The sequence below is a fragment of the Syngnathus floridae genome, chromosome 17 (assembly GCF_059516105.1).
Source record: "Syngnathus floridae isolate MCC-2025c chromosome 17, RoL_Sflo_1.0, whole genome shotgun sequence".
In the NCBI taxonomy this organism is placed as follows: Eukaryota; Metazoa; Chordata; class Actinopteri; order Syngnathiformes; family Syngnathidae; genus Syngnathus; species Syngnathus floridae.
The window spans coordinates 10829043-10848717 of record NC_142429.1 but is presented as its reverse complement, the minus strand read 5'-3'; the positions used below and the strand labels follow the sequence as shown (position 1 = coordinate 10848717).

Sequence of the window (19675 nt, the reverse complement as noted above, 5' to 3'; positions counted from 1 at the left end):
CGTTAACGTTACTGACTAGTCAGCCTGAACAAATATTTGATGGTTGCTTTTGACCCAGTTTACTTTTCTGCTGAAATGTGCACATTTAGTTTGGATTCCATAAGGTTGGTTACTCCTGCTGTTGTGGTTTTTGTTTTTTATATATGGCCTAGCTACAATTGTTATCAGATAAATATGAACTTTGACTTTACTGCTGCGTTGGTGGAGTTTGGGTGATATGCAACGGTGAGTTCACTTTACGTCTCCAGCGTCGTAAACCGAGGATCCCGTTTACTGAAGCCAATCTATCACTATGTTCTACTCTACTTTGACCACAAGGGGGACCCCTGACAGCTGCTGTCACACTTAAGGCCACCGAATTTGTTGTGTTGGATTGAGCCGATATGCTCCCGCGCGCTCACGTACGCTCACGCACGCGCACCGAGCGTATTGGCCACACCCCTCTCATGAATAATTCATCATCCTCTCCTCGACGAGTGCCAGAGAGGCTTCCCAGACGTCAAGCCTTTGCCGGTAGGGAAAGACATTCATTCGGGTTTCTACTATCGCCACTACTGACAAGGACATGAAAATACCCGGCCATGACCGGGGCGTGGGAGTCTTGCTCCGGTACAACGGCTACGCGTGCTTCTGCTGGTTTATTTACAGGAGAGTACACACCGAGGGCTTGATATCGCCCCGACCGTGACCGACCTATTATCTGCCATTAATGACGCCATTTGGACCTCCGCTCACTTAAAGACAACTACGCAAGTGACTCACTCGTGGTAGGTTCATTATTGTCCTATTTTTTTGTCAATAATTGCATGCGTGTGTACGTGCGCGTGCGTGCGAATTGCATTGCCTCACATCCTTTTCCAGTGCCATTAAATCAACAATACCACGTTGGGTAGGCTTGTTACTGTAAGTCACATTCTTTTGTATATTTGATTTGACTGCATATAAAAACAGGAATTCATATTGTTAATGTTGAATTAATTGGTATTGTTTGTCATACAGTTGACAGTGTTCATCACTTGTAAATGAAAATAATCATGTTCTTGTTGGATCGTCACAGACATTTGAATGGATGCTTTGTAAGTGGTTGCTAATTGTGTATTTGTGAAAAAGAACACAAAGGATGAAACTTTTCCCATTGGAGGCAGCTGGTGGTTACCAGTTGTTTTGACAGGAAACAAATCCTTTGTGAAGAAATGACGGGATTATCAATCACAGTACAACATAACTCATCCCCCTGCCTTCATATCATAATTATGGCTTTGTATTTTTGTATATGTTCTTTGTTTACACATCCGTCCATCATATACATTCGTCCAACATCCATCACAACATTCCATTCATCATCCATTTTTCTACCCATCTATTCAGAAAATGAAAAATACCTGAACACAGTGGACTCTACCACACAGTTCTTTGGTTGAGTATATTTGAGAGCCATAAAAAAAGTCAAAGAAAAATAACAATTTCTTTCATCCTGGCTGAATGAGGTCTAGTGAAGTTGTCATAAAACATCAGGTTTGCATGGTTGAGTGCAATGGCAAAAGGTGGAAGGCAAGACTGGTGAGGAGGAGAAATTTAAAAAAATAATAATTCATTTTCAAAAGAACAAGATTAGTTTAAAGCAACAAAGAAACAGGGAGTAAAGTAAAATTAAGGCAAATATGAGATGTTTTTTGGCAAATGTTCCCCCCCACCCACTGACTTCTGTTCCTAAACAGTGGCAGTGCAGATGGATGTAATCCCACGCTAATCTGACTAACCTTGTAGTCTGTAGTCTGGGTTTAATGTGACTCTGATTAAAATCCCTCCCACCACGGCACTCATTAGTTAATTAGATTACTCGCGTGTGCTAATTAAAGGGACGAGGTGGAGCTCTTGAAATGCAAGGCCTTTGTAATTTCATGATGATTTTATTTAGATTTATTCTCTTTGCACATTTCATCCCCAGTTTTTGAGTCTGATGTGTTTTGTTGTGTATTAGTCTTGATATTTAATGAAAGTAAAACAGTGTTGTGAGAAAGGTCTGTTTATTATTTGGAAGCAAGATGTAGTAGCGATGGGCGGTGTATGATTTAGTGCTCCGCGATGGTTTTCCAGATGGAAAGAGAGAGTCGAGTGCAGGTTGCTTGACTGTCGTCCTTGATGATCTTTACAGCTTTCTATTTTGTCGGGGTTAAGGTCCCATGACATGCTTGTGTGTGCCGTGCATTTTTTTAATACATCCTTCAACATGTTTACAACCGGAAACAGTCCAGTCGTCAGATAGTTGCCATTGTGGCAGCCATGATATTTCAAATAAATAATATTCCAAACGTCCTAATTTTTGAAGATAAAAATAATAAAAAATATTTAAAATAAGTCAAAACACAAATAACTATGTGGGTTCCTCCATAGATGTTCTATTATATTATATGTTGTTTGTCTTATAAAGGTGGAGCTCAGTGAGAATCGTATTGTGAAAGGCACCAGTGTAATTTTTTGGGGGGATTTAATCACATCCATGCAAATGTTTAAATGAGTTAAATTGCCAAGTACTACACGTAACAATTTTCTACGCCAACTTCTTATCTTTAATCACTCCTCAGTGCCTCAGGCTTCTTATTATATTCTTATTACAGCCCACAGCTGAGAAGACTTTGGCTCAGCGGTGTTGCTAATTTCATTTCCTCGATGCTGAAACATTGTAACAATTTTCTACATGTCTCAAATGAAGATAGATTGTGCATTAAAAGACATGTTTTGTAGTTTTATACAGCTCATGTAATATAGAATTTAGCATGTTTATTTCTTAGCACATCATTTTTCCTGAAATACAACCGTTTGCACGATTGAAACGTTAAATACATTTTAATCGGTATTGAAATTTGCACTTTTGCATTTAATTACATTTGCATCTGATGTCAGATGGTAGCATTAAATCATTGTTCGCCACTAATTGGGTCATCCATCTGTACTGTCAAAAGGGGGACCCTTTTTATACATTTAAACAATGCAAGACTGTAGAACAAGCCAGTGAGAGTCGTGATATTAAGCCTTTAGAACAACCATAAAGCTGGAAAAAAAAAAAACACCAGGGAATGTATTCGAGTTTTTTTTTTGCATCGTCATTAGCATATAGAGTCAAAACAGTGGGTGGGGGATTCAGGCCAATATGCCAGAGTCCACCCTTGCTAACAAGAATATGGGAGGTCATATAAAGCAGTAACTGACGACAGATGGTGTGTGTTCATGTGTGTGTGTGTATGCTTGTGCATGTGATTCACATGAATGAGCTTGATGCCATGCCAGCGCTGAGTCATGTTTACTTGCCACAGACCGCCACGAGTGACTCAGGGATAAGACATGAAATCACTTTCTGTATTTCCCGCATCTCTCGTTAACTAGCAGAGCTGTAACAGGACGTGACCAGAGGGGAGTAGAGATGTTTGATTTTTCTTTTTTCAAGATGAATGTCAGTGGTTCAGATGTAGGAAGCCAAGAAAAGCTTAGGCTTTATTGTAACGTTGGACAGTAGCTCAAAAAAGTCCTCAATGGAAGAAAAATTCTGGCTTGATATCATAGTTGGTCAAAAACAACGAAATAACTAAATAAAAAAAATAAAAATAAAAAAAAACGACTAATACATTTTTATATTTTTAAGTATATATTTTTAAGTATATCAGATCTGATCATTACTTTGCACAACTTTCATCCAGATTCAATATTATAGTATTTTCCAACCACTTTATATTCTCATATGTTCTTTTATTATTAAGCAGAGTCATGTGGGTAGATGCAGCTTTGCTTTTTAGACTCAAGCCTATCTTTCTTTTCATGCCTGCATGTCATTGGGGATTAGCACACTGACACACATTACGCACACGCAATGATAAGCGAGCTACTGCATGTTATATCGAAGAAATAAGACGACAACTAGTCGCTGCAATTAGGATTTTTTCGGGACAGCTCTTAGATGAGGATTATGTCTATTCCTCGACGAGCCGTGCAGAGAGTGCTGGTGTTTTATAGGATTTAAGCCTGGAATGCATCATGCTTCAATTTGACCACGCTACAGGTTGCATTTATCCTCACCAAGTATATTAACAGACCCGACTTACAGCCCAGATGGGACTGTGACAGGCTGTGCATTCAAGACTGTATATTAATGAAAGTCCCCCCGAAAAAATACAAGGGGCCCATAAAGCAATGGAAGAGAACTTTTGAGCTGCAGCAGATGGAGATTTTAGCTTCAACAAAAAGAATGAATAAGCAGATGGGTCAGAAATATGGGATGGAGCCCCTAAAACCCTGTTGACCCAACAACATCATTGTGTTTACAAAACCTTAAACAACTATTATCTTCAACTTAGTCTGCTTTACTGGTTGCATCAGCCCTGGTAAAGTTCAACCCTTTTATCTTTTCATCTTTAATATATTGCATAAGCTTTTTCTTGTATCTGCATTTATGCATCATCTTATTTTCTTGACAGGAACTACATCGTGAGCAATCATGTTCCGAAACAGTCTGAAGATGTTGCTGGGAAGCAAAAGCCGCAAGAACAACGGTGGTCAGTATCACCCATGTGTCATTATGAGTCTTGTGAAACAGATCTCGGATTGTGTCGTGCTTTTTACCAGAAGGTCAAATGATAGAATGTGAAGCTTTGTTATCAAGCCAAGGACCATATTCTATGTAGATAATTGACAGTTCAAACGATGGGATTCCCCTCACCAATCAGTGGATAATGTTATCAACCATGAAGTCACCGGTACCGATACCGCGTACCGATACCGCTCGTACTGTAGATACATAAAATTTATAAATATAAAAAATATATTTCTTCAAATGAATAGCTATTTTCTATTCTTCTAATGTGTGGTTCTTAATCGTAAAAGGGCCACAAGGGAGCGGCCGCTATGGATTTACTTGTAATAAATAATGATACCGTCGATGGTTAGCATACATGAAGCTAAAAACAATCTTTAAATATCACGAAAACACTTCCAGTTTACACAATATAAGCAATCTGTAAATGTAAACCAAACCATGAACTAAGAACGACGGTACATAAAATAAAAAAATCTTTCATTCAAATAGTTTTACATTCCAATGTGCTCTGTATTTGAATATTTTCTCCTGACAGGTGGTGGCAGTATTGAGTCCACAAGCTCAGACACGAGACTGACAGAAGGATCTACTCGCTCCCTTCCTTCCTCTCCTCTTAACATTCGTCAGGCCAAAAGAACAACTGGTAAGTCTTTTTTTTGTCAAGCAGCCCAAAACATTCACATCTTCATACTTCGTGATTAAATGTAAAATGGAGGTTAATCAGTTTTTTGTTGAAGAATTCTTTAGAAAAAAAAAAAAACAATTCTGAGTCGCTTGGGCATCATAGGGACAGCAAAAAAAATTAAATCCGCTAGCGTAGCCGCAGACAAAGGCCACTCGCTGGTTTTGGATTAAGAGGGCTGATCCGTGGTCTGGTCTGCTACTGGGACACGAGTCGGGTTTATGATCTTGACAGACCCGAAACACCCAAAGCCCAAGTACAGCTGCCTTTAGATGAGGTTGAACTTTTCCAGAGCACCCTCCCCTTTCCTATCTTGACTCAGATAAAGCTGTGTGTCATATTGTGTCTGGTAAAAAAAAAAAAAAAAGGGGGTGGTTTGAACTTTGAACCCTCCTCGTTTTCCACAGCAAGAGATAAAACACAGAAATGTAAGCCACGCCTTGTCATCCTCTCCTGCTTGTGCTCCCCTTCCTCCTCCGTTGGGTTGATTTGACACACTTCCACTAAACACTCCCATGTGCAGGAAAAACAGGAACATCAGAAAAAACACTCTTCATTCCTCTTTAGTCACATAGCAACAAAAAAAACTAACAATTGATTCAAAGTGTGAAATTGGAATTTTCTATAAAAGAGGTGTCCACTTAGCACATTCTAGTGCTTTGTATTGCTGTCACTTTTCTGGCTGGGGAGCGGAGAAGCTGCTGTTGGCCTGCATTCTTTTACACACAGTTAAAAAAAGATTCGTAATATAGTGCGAAAATCCAGAAATCCAATGTTTGTGTCGTGGATGACAATCAACTACGTTCAGAAAGGAATGGGAGGAAACAAACTCGTGAGTGTAAACGTCACTTATCGCCTACAGATTTTGGATAACTGAAAGACCACCAAAAAAAAAGCTGGTTATGTTAAAGCCTTTATGTGGGAGTAAAAATGTTTCCCCATTTTGCAGAAATCACCGGAGTCTCTGGAGATGCATAAATGAAAGGCGATACAATTGGATTGGATTGCCGTCAGTGTGCTTGTTGCACAGACAAGTCAAATAAATGACTTTTTATTTTGTACCTATTAAAAATAATGACCTACATTTTGGGTCAGGCAGTAATATTATCCTGAAACATCTAGAAAATAGGAATTTCAATCAAATATAGTCAACAAGTACTTTTAATTTTTTTATCCAGATGCATTTTTGTAGGTCATATCAACTGCTTGTGATCAGATGTTCTCTATCAGTAAAAGAATCACCCTTGCCCCTCGTTTTTCAGCCTTCTAAAAGAGAAAAAAAAACTTTTCTCTGGAAGAAAATTGCTGCGTGTTGAGCTACTGGCGCTCTCCGTCCCTCTTTCTCCTTGGTGTGCAAGAGTGTGTGTTTTGGTTGGAGGAGGGGAGTGTGTGATTTGCGCCGCAGTCAGACGAGCGAGAGAGAGAGAGAGAGAGAGAGATCGTCTTTCAGACCAGATATGGAGGCTCTGCCGTGGAAAAGAAAAAAATCTGGAGGACTTGCAGACATTTTTGTTTTTGCTTCTTCATGCAAACTTGATCTGGAGCGGATCTCCCTGTGAATGAAAATGGTTTGTACTTTTGAAGACGAAAAGGAGCAGTGGAACACCCCCCCTTGGTCTGTTCTGAGTTGCGGTCAGCTTTAAAAGCTCTCCATGAGTGCGTGGACGTTCGATTACCTGACCATTAACTCTCTTTTCGTCTTGTACTCTTCTCTTTTTACGATGCCTCTGTGGAGTTTAAGCTAGAGTATCTTGAGTGCTTTCTTCAATTCCAGGAGAGACTCGTTGGCTTATCTTCTTATTCCCACCGTCTGTCTTTTCTTTGTGTTCTCTGAAGAAGGTGGAGCTCAGAAGCTCTGTGGTGGTGCTGGTGATGATCCTTTTTTCTTTTTTGTGAAATGATCACAGCCGAAAGGTGTCCAAAGAGCTTTTTCCTTATTCAAGGGCTTTTCTGGGGCAAGCGAGTCCTTTTGATGTAGTGACGCCGCCTTCCACATGGAAACACTCTGAACCAATTACAACCTGGATCGTCGCTAGTTATGGACTGCACGGCGGCTATTTTGAAAGCGTGCGCCCGTTCCAGGACCGTGTGGTGTAGGCATGAGCGGGCCTCCGCGGATCACCCGTGGAGGTTCGCCGAGAACTGCCGTTGCGGGCCCGTCGGCACCTTGGGCAATGCGTCGTCGTCCCTTCTGCGAAGCTTGCTGTTTTACGTATGCTGCTGTCTGACTCACGAGGAGAACTCGGATCTGTGTCGGGATTGGGTCGATCGGCCCGTCAATGGAGAAAGGAGAAACAGGAGAGGGAGAGCATCTGAGGAAGGTGAGAGTGAAGTTGGATTTGGGTCCATATGCTAAAAATAAATATGTATGTACTCACATTTATTACAAAGAAAAGAAAGAAAAAAAAAGTTAATTACCTCCCAAAAAAATCTGAAAAAGTCATATTTTTAAAAAGCAAACCTGTCACAAAGAGCAATAAGATGTCATGTCGAAAATGATGCACATTCTTTCCCCAACTTTGATGTTTTTGATTCCAGCTTACTTCTGTGAAGTGGTTTTGGGTTTTGATTTTCTTGGTTTTAGAAAGTAGCCTAACATTTAGGATATTTTTAGACAGGCTATACAAATCCCAACTTTAACTCAAAGTTACAGACTTTACAAAATGCCCAATAAATATGAAAAGCAACAAAAGGCAAGTGGACTGAAAGTGAAAAGGATAGAAGAAGGTAAAGAAAGGGAATAATTGCAAGAACTCCAAAGGTTTTAGCAACTCAGGAGAATGAAATGGAAAGACTACCGCTTGTGTCTTTCCATTTTATTTTTGCCCGGCGACTCCCACACTCTGTCATTGACTGACCACACATGACTCTGTGGTCGTACGCACAATGCGTTTCTATTATTTAGTCCACCAGTCATCAATTTATAGCTGTAATTATAGACTCTTTAGAGGCAGTATGATTTTTCATGCTGTGGTTTTCCAAAACGCACGTACGCACGCACGCACACGGAAGAATGTGGTTGTGCGTTTGTGTTGTGTGGAACACAATGATGAAGCCTTACCAAGTGCCAGAAATGTTTTCATTTAGTCATGTCTGGTTTAGATGATGAAAATTGTATTTTATGAGGTTCAAATGTACAAATGAAAGTCATGCAAGATGGAGTTTCTAAATAAAATATTACAAGAATTCAACACGGAAGCCGTTTACGGAGTACAACGTTTAACGTATGCAGTTGCACTTTAATTGGTGTCAAGTTCACAGTCCCTTTAATTTTCTGTTCATGCGGTTGGAAAGTGGTGATATTGCAGTGAAAACAGATGGATACTTCCCAGGAAGAGCCAAAATAGTTAAAACAAATCTTGAACTAAACTTGTTCAAGGCTTGGTGTCTTGAGAAAAATAAAACTCGTATATACTGGAAGTGAAAACAGCCTTAACTAACAAAGGGACTGACTGTAATAGTTTTGACTCAAAGTCATATTATTTAACTGTATAATGATTTTTCTTGGAATATTCAGACTTTTCATTGCACTGGATGAACATCTATTTTTCATTAGCAGAAATATTCTTCTTTCTACCCATTATGCTTGCTTGATAATGCGGAACAGCTTTTCCTTTAATTGTGCTCATCCGGGATCTCATTAGCATCTCTGTTTGACATTTATATCAGTGAAATCTTTTTTTTTTTCCCTCTCTCGGGATATGCAGGCGAAGAGGAGGATTTGGGACCACCTCCCTCAGTCGATGAGGCGGCTGATGCCCTGATGACCCGACTGGGCTTTTTATTGGGAGAAAAGATCATTAATGAAGAACCTGGGTCACCTCACCATGCCCAAGTGGACGGACAGGTAATTGCATGTCAGCAAATGTGATTCCCAAAGAAGTTGAAATGAACGGAGTCACTCATGATTCACTTACAGCTTCGCACAAATAGTTCAAAGTAAATCGACAACATATTTTTTAATCTCGTCTCTCGCAGAGGATTTCGCCTTCCTCCAGTTTGGACAGCAGCAACACATCCCCTACATGCACACTACAGCCCCCTGCTGGAGTGGAGGGCAACAACAACAACAAACCACCCATCCTTGCCTCTGTCACCTCCCCCACGTCTACACTTGAGAGCAGAGATAGCGGCATCATAGGTATGGATGAGATTGTCAATTGATTTTAAGATGAATTATTAATTGGTTGGTTGATTGTAGTTCAGCACGAGAACTGATTAATTATAGACAAAAACATCTTTCAGCTACATTGACCAGCTATTCAGCTGAATCAGCACCAGAGCGTGATGACGCCAAAAACCCCAGCGGCGGTTACCAAGGCAACAGTCTCAAACTCTGGAGGCCAGTGATGGCATCGACTTCCTCTTCCTGCATGATGGCTACAGGAAGCTCCAACGATGACTTACTCTATGGGGCCCAGGACAACATGGCTTCCACATACAGCCTTAATAAACTCCACCCAGATTGGGGACAAGACTCCAACCGCTTGTCCGGATCCACCCACTCCATCCCGCTCTACCTTATGCCTCGCCCCAATTCGGTTGCTGGTAAGATGAATGGCGTATGTATGCGTGTGTTCATGTGTGTCTCAGTCCCCCACCACTCTTCCTGTTAGGAAGGAAATCAATCTCTCCTCCACTTTTTGTGAACTCACCACACAGGAAAGTTGTAGAGCTTGCACAGATTTCACGCCACGATTAAATGAGTCATTTACCTCAAACGTTTTAAAAATAAAAACGTTGATGTGCAAAAAGTAACTGGGGCACTCATACCTGCATTTGAATTTAAAAGTATAAAGTTTTTTTTTATCTTATCTTTCCTTCCCCTTTCTTCGTGGTCACTGAGTTATGAACGCTCGAGAAGAGCACTTGGGAAAGGAAGGAAGTAAGTAACATGTATGACGTCTCATAACACACACACACACGCACAGGATATGAAACAGAGTAAGCGCTAACGTTCTCTGTGGTGTTGGTTGTGACTCCATTGACTGTTCTCACACATTTGGTGAGTTCTCTTTTTGCAACTAAATCTTTACAGCATTTTGGGAGGACATATATTTTCTTTCAAGGATTCTGTAATGCAGTGTAGATTTATGGCTGCATAATATTTTTCCTTCTGTATATGACAAGTATCCTGACTGTGTGAGTTGAGCCCTGTTAAACTAAACGTGTCTTTTTTTTTTTTTGGTTCAGCCACTAGTTCTGCTCAACTTGAAGATCTGGCCTACCTTGATGAACAGACAAGGCTGACTCCTTCCAGGGCATCCCTCAGAATGCCCAGACAGAATTCTGGAAGTCGAAGTCAACAGGAAAAGCGAGGTAAAGATACAGTAAAATACATTTGGAGAATTTTACAACAAGTCCAAAATGTTTTCTTTCCTTCTTTGCAGTTCAGTTGACTCCTTATCTTAACCTGAAGCCCCTCCATTTTGAAATTCCCGGATTGTTGTCTGGGACGAGGTTCATTGGAAGGGAATGGCTCTTCCAGGAAATGGACACCTGTCTCTCCAGCGATGACCCTTTAATCAATCGAGGGGTGGTGATTGTCGGAAATATGGGTTTTGGCAAGACGGCCATCATTACTCGACTGGTGGCACTCAGTTGTCATGGGAACCGGATGTGGCCAACATCTGCTGGCAACCAGACGCTGCCCAAATGTGAGTAGAAGCAGAGAATGTCAAATCAACTGCCGTTAGAATTAAATGCAGTGGAATTTCCAAAATCAAACACATATTCTCTGACATGAGTGTTAAGAAAAAAATGTTAGTTGTTAAATATTTAAACTTAAAAAGTGAGGCCCTTGCATAGTAAGGAAGCCACGATGCTGGATATATACTGAGAAAAAATGCTGTCTAATTTATTTCCTTAAGTAGTCGCACAAAATAAAATTATCTGGATCCAAATTAAAAATATATATAATAAATAAATAAAATAATAATAATACTTAAAAATGCATCTGGATGGATTCAAATTGAGTACATTCAACAACAAAAAAAACACACTTTACATTCTGCTGGTCTAATAAAAAAAATTGGACTATAAAATGCACAGACTATCTGCTGGAGACAATTTAGACCAAAAGCGGCTTGGCATGGATTTGTTAGACTAAAGACCCCCAATGCGTTATTCCGCCCGCAAAGACAACCTCATATTCCAGACAGCTGAGTCATCATGCAGAAGGAACGGAATCGGCCAATTTCGTAACCAACAACTACTACATGCACTGCCAAACCAAATGGCCTGATGATATAGTGGAAAATAAAACACTAAAGTAGTGAGAGAGAGATATCCTTATTGTTAAGTAGCAGTCATAGTTGGGGAGATGTTCTCGCATGTGTTCTTGACATGAAGTCTCCTTCTATTCCAGACGCAGAATCTTTCCCCCATGATTCATTGGGAAGAGGAGGAGCAGGAGAAGGAGGAGGGGAGAGCTGTCCAGGGACTCCAGAGATCAAGAGGAAACAGCAGGAGGCGCTCCTGAGGCTCGCAGGACAGGTCGTAACCTTGATTAATAGAATAGATCAAGACTTTATAATCTGCACGCACATTTTAAGATGTTTGCATCCATTGTGCAAAAAAAAAAAAAAGTGATTGTGTATAGTAATTGCTGAGCAAACAATTTGAACCGCAACAGTTACAGAAATGTGATGATACAACCTCCCCGCTCTGTTCTGGACATTTTCCAGCCATGACTTCCTAACTACCTTTGAGACCACAGACGCTTCAAATCAAAGAAGCTGTCAAGCATGACGTTCCAGTCAAGACTTCCTTTTTATAGCATCACACTCCTGAAACATTTATCTGACATGTGGCCCGAAAGCCATTTAATAACATTGACGGCTGCAATTTATGACCTGTTGGGTTGCTGCTGACAGCCAAAAGGGAAATGATACATAGCTACTGCCAAGCAATAACAGAATGTCTGTCAGATGTATAACCCATTTGCACAAAAAAATAAAAATAACACCCAGAAGTACAAACTTAACTAACACCTCTGCTGCATGAATTAAATAACAACTGACTTTCGATTTCAATGTTATCCCTGTGTGTCTTTGCAGGTGGTTTCTTATCATTTCTGTCAAGCTGATAACTGTCACACCTGCTTGGTCCCCGAGTTCGTCCACAACATGGCAGCCATGTTAACCGAAGCTCCTCAGCTGTCAGCATATCGAGAGCTTCTGCATCGCTCGCCTCAACTTCAGACCTCGCTCAGTCTGCGATCCTGCATCCAAGACCCGAGCTCAGCCCTCCAGAAAGGAATTCTCGAGCCTTTGGAGAGTCTTTACAAAGGTAAAAAAAAAAAAAAGCATGGTTTTTTGAAAAATAGCGGCAAATTAATGATGTGGTTCTTCTTTGTTTTTCTCCAGAGAGGAAGTTGCACGTGGAGGGGGCGGGGCTCATTCTACTGATTGATGGGCTAAATGAGGCAGAGTTCCATCGGCCAGACTACGGCGACACACTGACCTCCTTTTTGTCTCGGAACATTCACAAATTTCCTTCATGGTTAAAGATCATTGCTACTGTCAGGACCAATCAACAGGTAGTTCATTTCATCTCACCACAGAATGTGAACCTCATCAAATTCATTCCATTAACTTTCTTTCTTGTCTTCCATCAGGACATCGCTCGATCTTTACCTTTTCACGGCATCTCTTTGGACAGGATGGAGGAAAACATCGCCATAGATCAAGACCTGCAGGTAGCGCACAAATGACTTGGGATCTTCTATCCTGGTACACTCAACCAACGATCTTCTTTTAGGGTTACCTGATGCAACGTATCAACAGCAGCCCCGACATTCAGAGCAATGTGTCGCTAAGCAACGGTCGCCTCGACAACATGGCGCTAAGCAAACTAGTAAGCCATCTAAAGTCCCTAAGCAAAGGCTCATACCTCTACCTGAAGCTGACCCTGGACTTGATAGAGGGAGGATACCTGGTCCTTAAGAGTTCCAGCTTTAAGGTATGCAAGATGGAAAGGAGTTTAAAGACGATCAAAAATAACACCCTTGTGCTTCTTTGCTTCTCTAGGTGGTTCCAGTCAACCTTGCAGAAGTGTATCTGTTGCAACTAAACATGCGGTTTCCGACACAGTCATCTTTCCTGCGGGTCATACCACTTCTCAATGTTACCGTGGCAACGCTGCATCCGTTGACTGACCAACAGGTACACACAATCAATCAATGCAATCTCATTTTGGTCAATATTCTTTTAATTTAATTATTATTATTATTATTATTTTTTTTACATTTGACCCGCTTTTAATCCTGAATACTGCAAATGTTTCCTATTCAAGCTTTTCGAGGTGATAAATGCTGGCGCTCTGACCGGTGGAGCGATGCAATGGGCGGAGTTCAAGCAACATCTGGAGCAGCTCTTGCCTTTCCTCCTGCAGCGCTCCGATGGTAGTCGGATGCTAAACCACACCTCGTTCAGGGAATGGCTAGTGTGGAGGGATGAAGGGCAGGACAACAGGTTCCTCTGTGACCCCAGGTATTTGGAGAAGCAGAGTAGATTGCAGCATCTCCCGAGTGCTTTACGTGAAATCTGTGGGACTAAAAAGATGATATTGTTGATTGTTTTCCTGCAGGAGCGGTCATACACTGCTGGCTTTCTGGCTCTGCAGACAGGGAGGGAAGCTGAACCCACAGCAGATACTTGAGCTGGGACATCACATCTTAAAGGCTCACATTTACAAGGCAAGCTTTTTTAGTCATGAATTGATTCGGCATGTCCTCGTCCTGCTGTGATCCATATTTTTTTTTACCTTTGGCACTTTCTGTTATGTAACAGGGCTTAAGCAAGAAGCTTGGGATTTCCTCCTCAATTCTGCAGGGCCTGTGGATGTCTTACAGTAGCGAGAACTTGAACCATGCTCTCGCATCATTGCGAAATCTTTATACGCCCAACATCAAGGTAATACACAGCAGAATGTACATTTAATTATCATTGTGTTTAGAAGTCTCCAAAATTGTGAGGTGTCTTTTACTTGACTTGAATTTACCTTCCTTTCTTATCAAGGTGAGCAGATTACTGATGATGAGCGGGGCTGATGTGGATTATCGGAGCGGTGTCCTCAATAATGCCCCCCTGCTTTGTGTCCACGCTCATTTGGGCCATGGGGACGCCGTAGCTCTTTTACTTGATCATGGAGCTCAGGTATTAAAAATGCAAATACAGATTTTTTTTATTGTGTTAAAGCTAATGTATTTAACATTTTGTATAGGTTGATATTCAATCGCAAGATGGCTTGACCGCATTAGGATTTGCTGCTTCTGCTGGACATCTGGATGTTATCACCTTGCTTAGTCAGCATAAAGCCAAGGTATGCAACATCACGATTAACAAAAGCACAGGTTATGATTTTTTGGGGTGCAAAAATTGTGCCTTTGCTTATGCTCAGGTTGGCCACGTCGACAGCTCAGGTCGCTGTGTTGCCGTGCATGCAGCTCAGCGGGGTCACCTCCACGTGCTACGTTTCCTTCTGAAGCACGCCGAATGGAGCTGCACCTCCTGCTGTGGCCAGAGGGGGGTGAGCAGGAGCCAGGCGCTGCAGCAAGCTCTGACTGCAGCTGCCAGCATGGGCCACGCAGAGGTACATGCATACAGATGATTATCCGGTGTCCATACTTGACATCAAGTACAACGAGTACTTTTGATATGTTAAATTTCACCCAAAACAATGACAGATAAATTGAAAGATCGTGTATGTTGTGTGTAGATTGTGTCGTATCTCCTGGATCCTTCAGAAGAAGATCATAAAGAGGAGGAGAGACCTGGCATCAACACACCTGACAGTCTGTGGGGAGAGACAGGTACAATATTGTAATATTACCAACTTTTTAAATATACCAAAATAAGGGAACTGCTGTTTCTCATATTTACATTTATTCCCCATGAGTGTCCTACTTGGAAAAAAAAACTTTAATGTACTTACAGCATCTGATTGGAGGTTTGCAAATGAATCCTACCATTTTTTTTGTTGCTTTTTTATCTCCATAGCCCTGACAGCAGCAGCAGGAGGTGGCAGGTTGCCAGTCTGCAAGCTGTTGTTGGATCAAGGTGCCGCTCTGGAGCAAGGCAGCAAACGAAGTGTCGTACCGCTCTTCTGCGCGGTCAGACGGGGACATTGGCAGGTAGAAGCAGCGCAACACACACAAAAACAAAGTCATTCATGTTTTCTTCTTCTCAATGTGTCTCCCCTCTTTTGTCAGGTTGTTGAGTTGTTATTGAATCACGGGGCGCAGGTTAATATGGTGGACCAACAGGGCCGCACGGCTTTGATGACAGCGGCCTCGGAAGGTCACATGACCACCGCCAAATTGCTGTTGGATCATGGTAAAGAAAAGCTCAGAGAATAAAAAATAATATTAATTTTACATTTGGTGCAGAACAGTCATTCAGTTACAAAATGAACTTGCACTGGTCCAAAAAATATTTTTTAATTTTATTTTAATTTTAACCACTCCCATTTATTTGGATTCATTCTCTGACACGTGCGGTATGATGCTCTCAGGTGCGTCTCTGGATCAAGCAGACAGGGAAGGCTTAACCGCGCTGAGCTGGGCGTGTCTGAAAGGCCAGCTCCCATTGGTCAGAGAGTTGGTGGCGAGAGGTGCCGCCACAACGCATAGCGACCGCAGCGGCCGGACACCGTTGGATCTGGCTGCGTTCCGCGGGGATCCCGAAGTGGTCCGTAAATACAAATAGATGCCGTCTTTAGAAATATTTAGAATGACACATCACAGTCAAGTTTGGCTTCTGCTTTGCGGCAGGTGAAGCATCTGGTTGATCACGGCGCATCGGTGGAACACGTCGACTCCAGCGGGATGCGACCGCTGGACCGAGCGGTCGGATGCAGGAACACTTCAGCCGTCATTGCTTTGCTCAAAAAAGGAGCCAAAATAGGTAAGTCATCTTTTCAAAAATCAATTTGTTAAGAAAAAAATAACACATTTAGCAAAGTCCATTATTTGAGGTTTGACTTGTTTGTGTGTGAAGGACCAGCAACCTGGGCCATGGCAACATCCAAACCAGACATTTTAATGGTCCTCATCAGTAAATTAGTCCAAGAGGGTGACAAACTCTATAAGGTAAGACACCAACTTGATTCAATGGAATTGTGCAGTGTAAATAGAAGGGAAAACTAATTTATCGCTTGTTTTGATGTGTGTGTGTATAGCAAGGTAACGTGAGAGAAGCCGCACATTCCTATCAGTCTGCGCTCCAGAAGTTTCCAGCGGACGAGCTAAAGACGTTCAAACAGCTGAGAGTGTGCGTGCTCCTCAACCTGTCACGTTGTCGGCGCAAGATGAATGTGAGTAGCACTGTCCTGGCATAAACACACGCTGAAGCACTTCTTTTGCAAAGCCTCGTCCATCTCAAACGGGAATTTCCACTTGCAGGATTTTGCCCTTGCCGAGGAGTTTGCTACCAAGGCTTTGGAGCTAAAAGCCAAATCTTATGAGGCCTTTTACGCCAGAGCACGTGCTAAACGCAGTCGCAGGTGAGATAACCTGAACCTCTTAAGACGAGATGTCATTTATATGATTTTGATGTATTTCTCCAAATGCAGGCAGTTTCATGCAGCCCTAGAAGATCTTCTGGAAGCCAGCCGCCTTTGTCCTTCCAACCGGGAGATTCAACGCCTGCTATCTCGGGTCAAGGAAGAGTGTCGACAACACGCTCAACAAGCGGACTCGATGCCGCAAGGAAACGACGCAGGGCTTAGAAATTCGGAATACCTGCACGTTCACGCCAATGAGGCGTTTTCCAAGGATGAGGAGAATGAAGAAGATCAGTGGAAAGGAGATTCTGCTGCTCATAATGTCTACGGTCGTCAAGGGGTGCAGTTGCCACCTTCCCTGTCGCCGACTCATCATGTGCATCGGCCCAAGTCGAGTCCCAGCCATTCGCCCTCTTCCTCCCCCTCTCACCCGGCACCTTCCTACCAATGTTTCAGCCCTCCGACCTCTCCGCGGCAGAATCTGCAGCCCACCAGCCCCATGTCAGAACGCAAATTATTTTCCGCTCACCACGCAGACCAGAACCAGGCACTGCAGCAGCATCACCACCAACTGAGATCTTTCCCCACTCAAAACCAGTGGCTCCAACCAGCTAAAGTCCAAGTGGTCAGAACGGGTCAAGCCGGTTCCTCGGTTCACTCTAGCGTGGTCTTGGGTAGTTCTACCTACTCCCAGTTTGCCCAACTGCCCAAAGAACTTGCTGAACTCGGGGACGGTCTTTGCCCAAACCCCTTTGAGATGAAACAGCAGGCAGGCGTGGCTTGCGGAGCTTTGTACCTTCAAGAGAGCCCAGATGTTGACCCGGTTTACCAGTCCAAAGCGACACCCGCCTACGGGGGGGGAATGACTCGCTTCGGCCAGCCCCGTCAGTACAGCCGCAACCAATCCAAAGCCGCTTATTACCCCATGGAAGTCACTGAAATGGCAAAAGCTCCACCTGACGATCATCACTACCTACGCCACCCGATCGGCGTTCAATCGACCTCTCCCGCTCTTCCCCACCGACCTGTCAACGTATGCTTCTCCACTAGCAGCGGCAGCCTGTCCGGCGGCCAGCAGGCCATCCGAGGCCCGACTTTCAGGACCTCGGCTTCCACGCAGCACGTGGACTTACCTTTTAAAGAACAACCCATCGCTCACGTGGATGATCTGGCACTCAACTCCTCTCTCCAAGCAGAGTGTGTCGTCGGAGGCGGGACTTATCCCGGAGAGGCGGGTCGTTCCTCGAGGAACACACCTTACATGGGTCTTAATGACAAAACTGTAAGAGTGCTCCAACAATATCAGCAACAGGCTCCGCCCGCTTCCTCATCCAGCCTCAGCCCCTCTCGATCGTGGGCCGTGTCTTCGGTGGACACCATCGTCACGTCGCCCGGCAAACAAGCCGACGAGCTGGTCCAATCGCAGCAAGCCTTCTCCATCGCCTACCACAACCGCAGCAACAACAACGGCCACTATGACAAGCAGCTGCCCTACTACGACGTGTTGCCGGCCAGCGCTCCTCTGGTTGCCGCTCAGAAGCTGCCTTATATCGACATGAAGCTCGCACGAACACTGCCGGTCAATAAAAAGACATGTCCGACTTCTCCCGTCAAAGCCAAAAGACCCTTTGTGGAGTCTAATGTATAGAGAAGACTAAGAAGATGAACATATTTGTACAACGTGGAGCCCAACATAAGAGGAGACTGAGATGAGACGCCTTCAATGGTATCCATGGGGCTTCATCGCTGATACTTGAGGACTGCAAATTCCAACATCTCTGCCTGATAGTTCATCGTACAGAATTGGTGGCACAATGAGGACCAGGAGGTCGACTTATTTCCTCCTTCGTGACTTTTTCGTGACGCCGTAGCATCTTGACGCCTTTACCAGAGAGCTGCTCAAGCTCTTAACCCGCTCCTACCTGGAAATTCGGATTTGAAAAAAAAATGCTGCAGGGTAGTGCAGCAAGCCGTACTAGCACACTGAATTGTCCATTTACTAGTATAACAAGTACTAGTCAAACACCAAGCAAATGTTAGCCTGCCATACGAGCGGTCAGAGTGAGTCAGTTCCAAAACACACTTTGAGTGACATCACATGGCTCTGACTCGCTGTGCAAAGGAAAACAATGCTATTTATCGTTTTTTTTTTTATTGTTCTCCAAGTTGTCTGTCTTGAAAAGTGTACATTTAGTTGTCCTTTTGAAAAAGGGGGACGAAGAAAGATGTATATAATTTTTTTTAATTTTGAGCATCCTGCAAAAGAAATGTCTCTTTGGTTTGTTTTCAAAATTTCTTACCACGTGGATGTCAATTGTTACATGTGTGTTAGGGCTGCACTGAAAAGACAAAAAAAAAGTTCTATTGAGATTTTTAGAAGTCACCATAGTACGGTTATTCTGAAAGTATATTTTCTTTTCACTTCAGCCCTTACGTTCGTTACTTATCGTTATCGCCATGGAAACATGGAAACGGATTGTCCCACCGGCTCCATTCATTTGACTCGTGTTTCATAGTTAGTGGTTGTAGCCAAGCATTTGGCCCACTTCCGAGGCCAAAGAGTACACATTTGATAAACCTTTAACACAAGTAGCCATCAAGTGAGATTCTTGTATTCATTCTCGATGCTGCTTGGCCTGCGCAGGGTCACAGGCCCGACTTGTTTTGAGTTTTCTGCTTTAAAATGTGTGCATTTGGTGAACATGAATGTTTGTTCTTTTTCTATGTTGCTGATCAACGAGACTTCTGACCTCTCTTTCACGGTACAGTTCTCAATACTGACATGTTTAGCAGCCGTGATTCGGACCACTTGGGATTTTAAAATAGCCAACTCCATTGGCTGTATTAAAAGCTGTCATTAAATGTCATTGACAACTCACTGGAGTGTTTTATTTTGTAGA

General features: G+C 42.8%; 1 protein-coding gene across 4 annotated transcripts; it reads left to right on the top strand.

Moving 5' to 3' along the window:
• Positions 1-128: 128 nt before the first annotated feature.
• tanc2a (tetratricopeptide repeat, ankyrin repeat and coiled-coil containing 2a) lies at positions 129-19653 on the top strand. 4 transcript variants are annotated; one of them, XM_088358182.1, is made up of 31 exons: positions 129-225; positions 319-513; positions 649-767; positions 4470-4547; positions 5124-5231; positions 8978-9117; positions 9249-9411; positions 9516-9818; positions 10464-10589; positions 10661-10927; positions 11638-11765; positions 12329-12560; positions 12638-12810; positions 12889-12969; positions 13032-13232; positions 13301-13435; positions 13566-13762; positions 13860-13968; positions 14063-14185; positions 14291-14428; positions 14496-14594; positions 14673-14864; positions 14991-15084; positions 15272-15405; positions 15484-15607; positions 15786-15961; positions 16045-16177; positions 16271-16362; positions 16452-16586; positions 16675-16775; positions 16845-19653. In XM_088358182.1, exons 4-31 carry the CDS (start codon positions 4490-4492, stop codon positions 18421-18423), a joined length of 5541 nt encoding a protein of 1846 aa, XP_088214308.1. In that variant the 5' UTR covers positions 129-225; positions 319-513; positions 649-767; positions 4470-4489; the 3' UTR covers positions 18424-19653. The 4 variants fall into 4 exon arrangements, with proteins under 4 accessions (XP_088214308.1, XP_088214307.1, XP_088214306.1 ...); XM_088358181.1 differs by having other exon boundaries at positions 319-767; XM_088358180.1 differs by lacking the exons at positions 129-225; positions 319-513; positions 649-767; positions 4470-4547; positions 5124-5231 and adding an exon at positions 6696-7591.
• Positions 19654-19675: the final 22 nt, after the last annotated feature.

Bases quoted from the DNA above. Each gene is read 5' to 3' on its own strand.
- tanc2a (XM_088358180.1), top strand. From the start codon at position 7,309: ATGGACTGCACGGCGGCTATTTTGAAAGCGTGCGCCCGTTCCAGGACC. The intron at 14,595-14,672 runs GTATGCAACATC...GCTTATGCTCAG, and splicing joins TTAGTCAGCATAAAGCCAAG to GTTGGCCACGTCGACAGCTC. The intron at 16,587-16,674 runs GTGAGTAGCACT...TTCCACTTGCAG, and splicing joins GTTGTCGGCGCAAGATGAAT to GATTTTGCCCTTGCCGAGGA.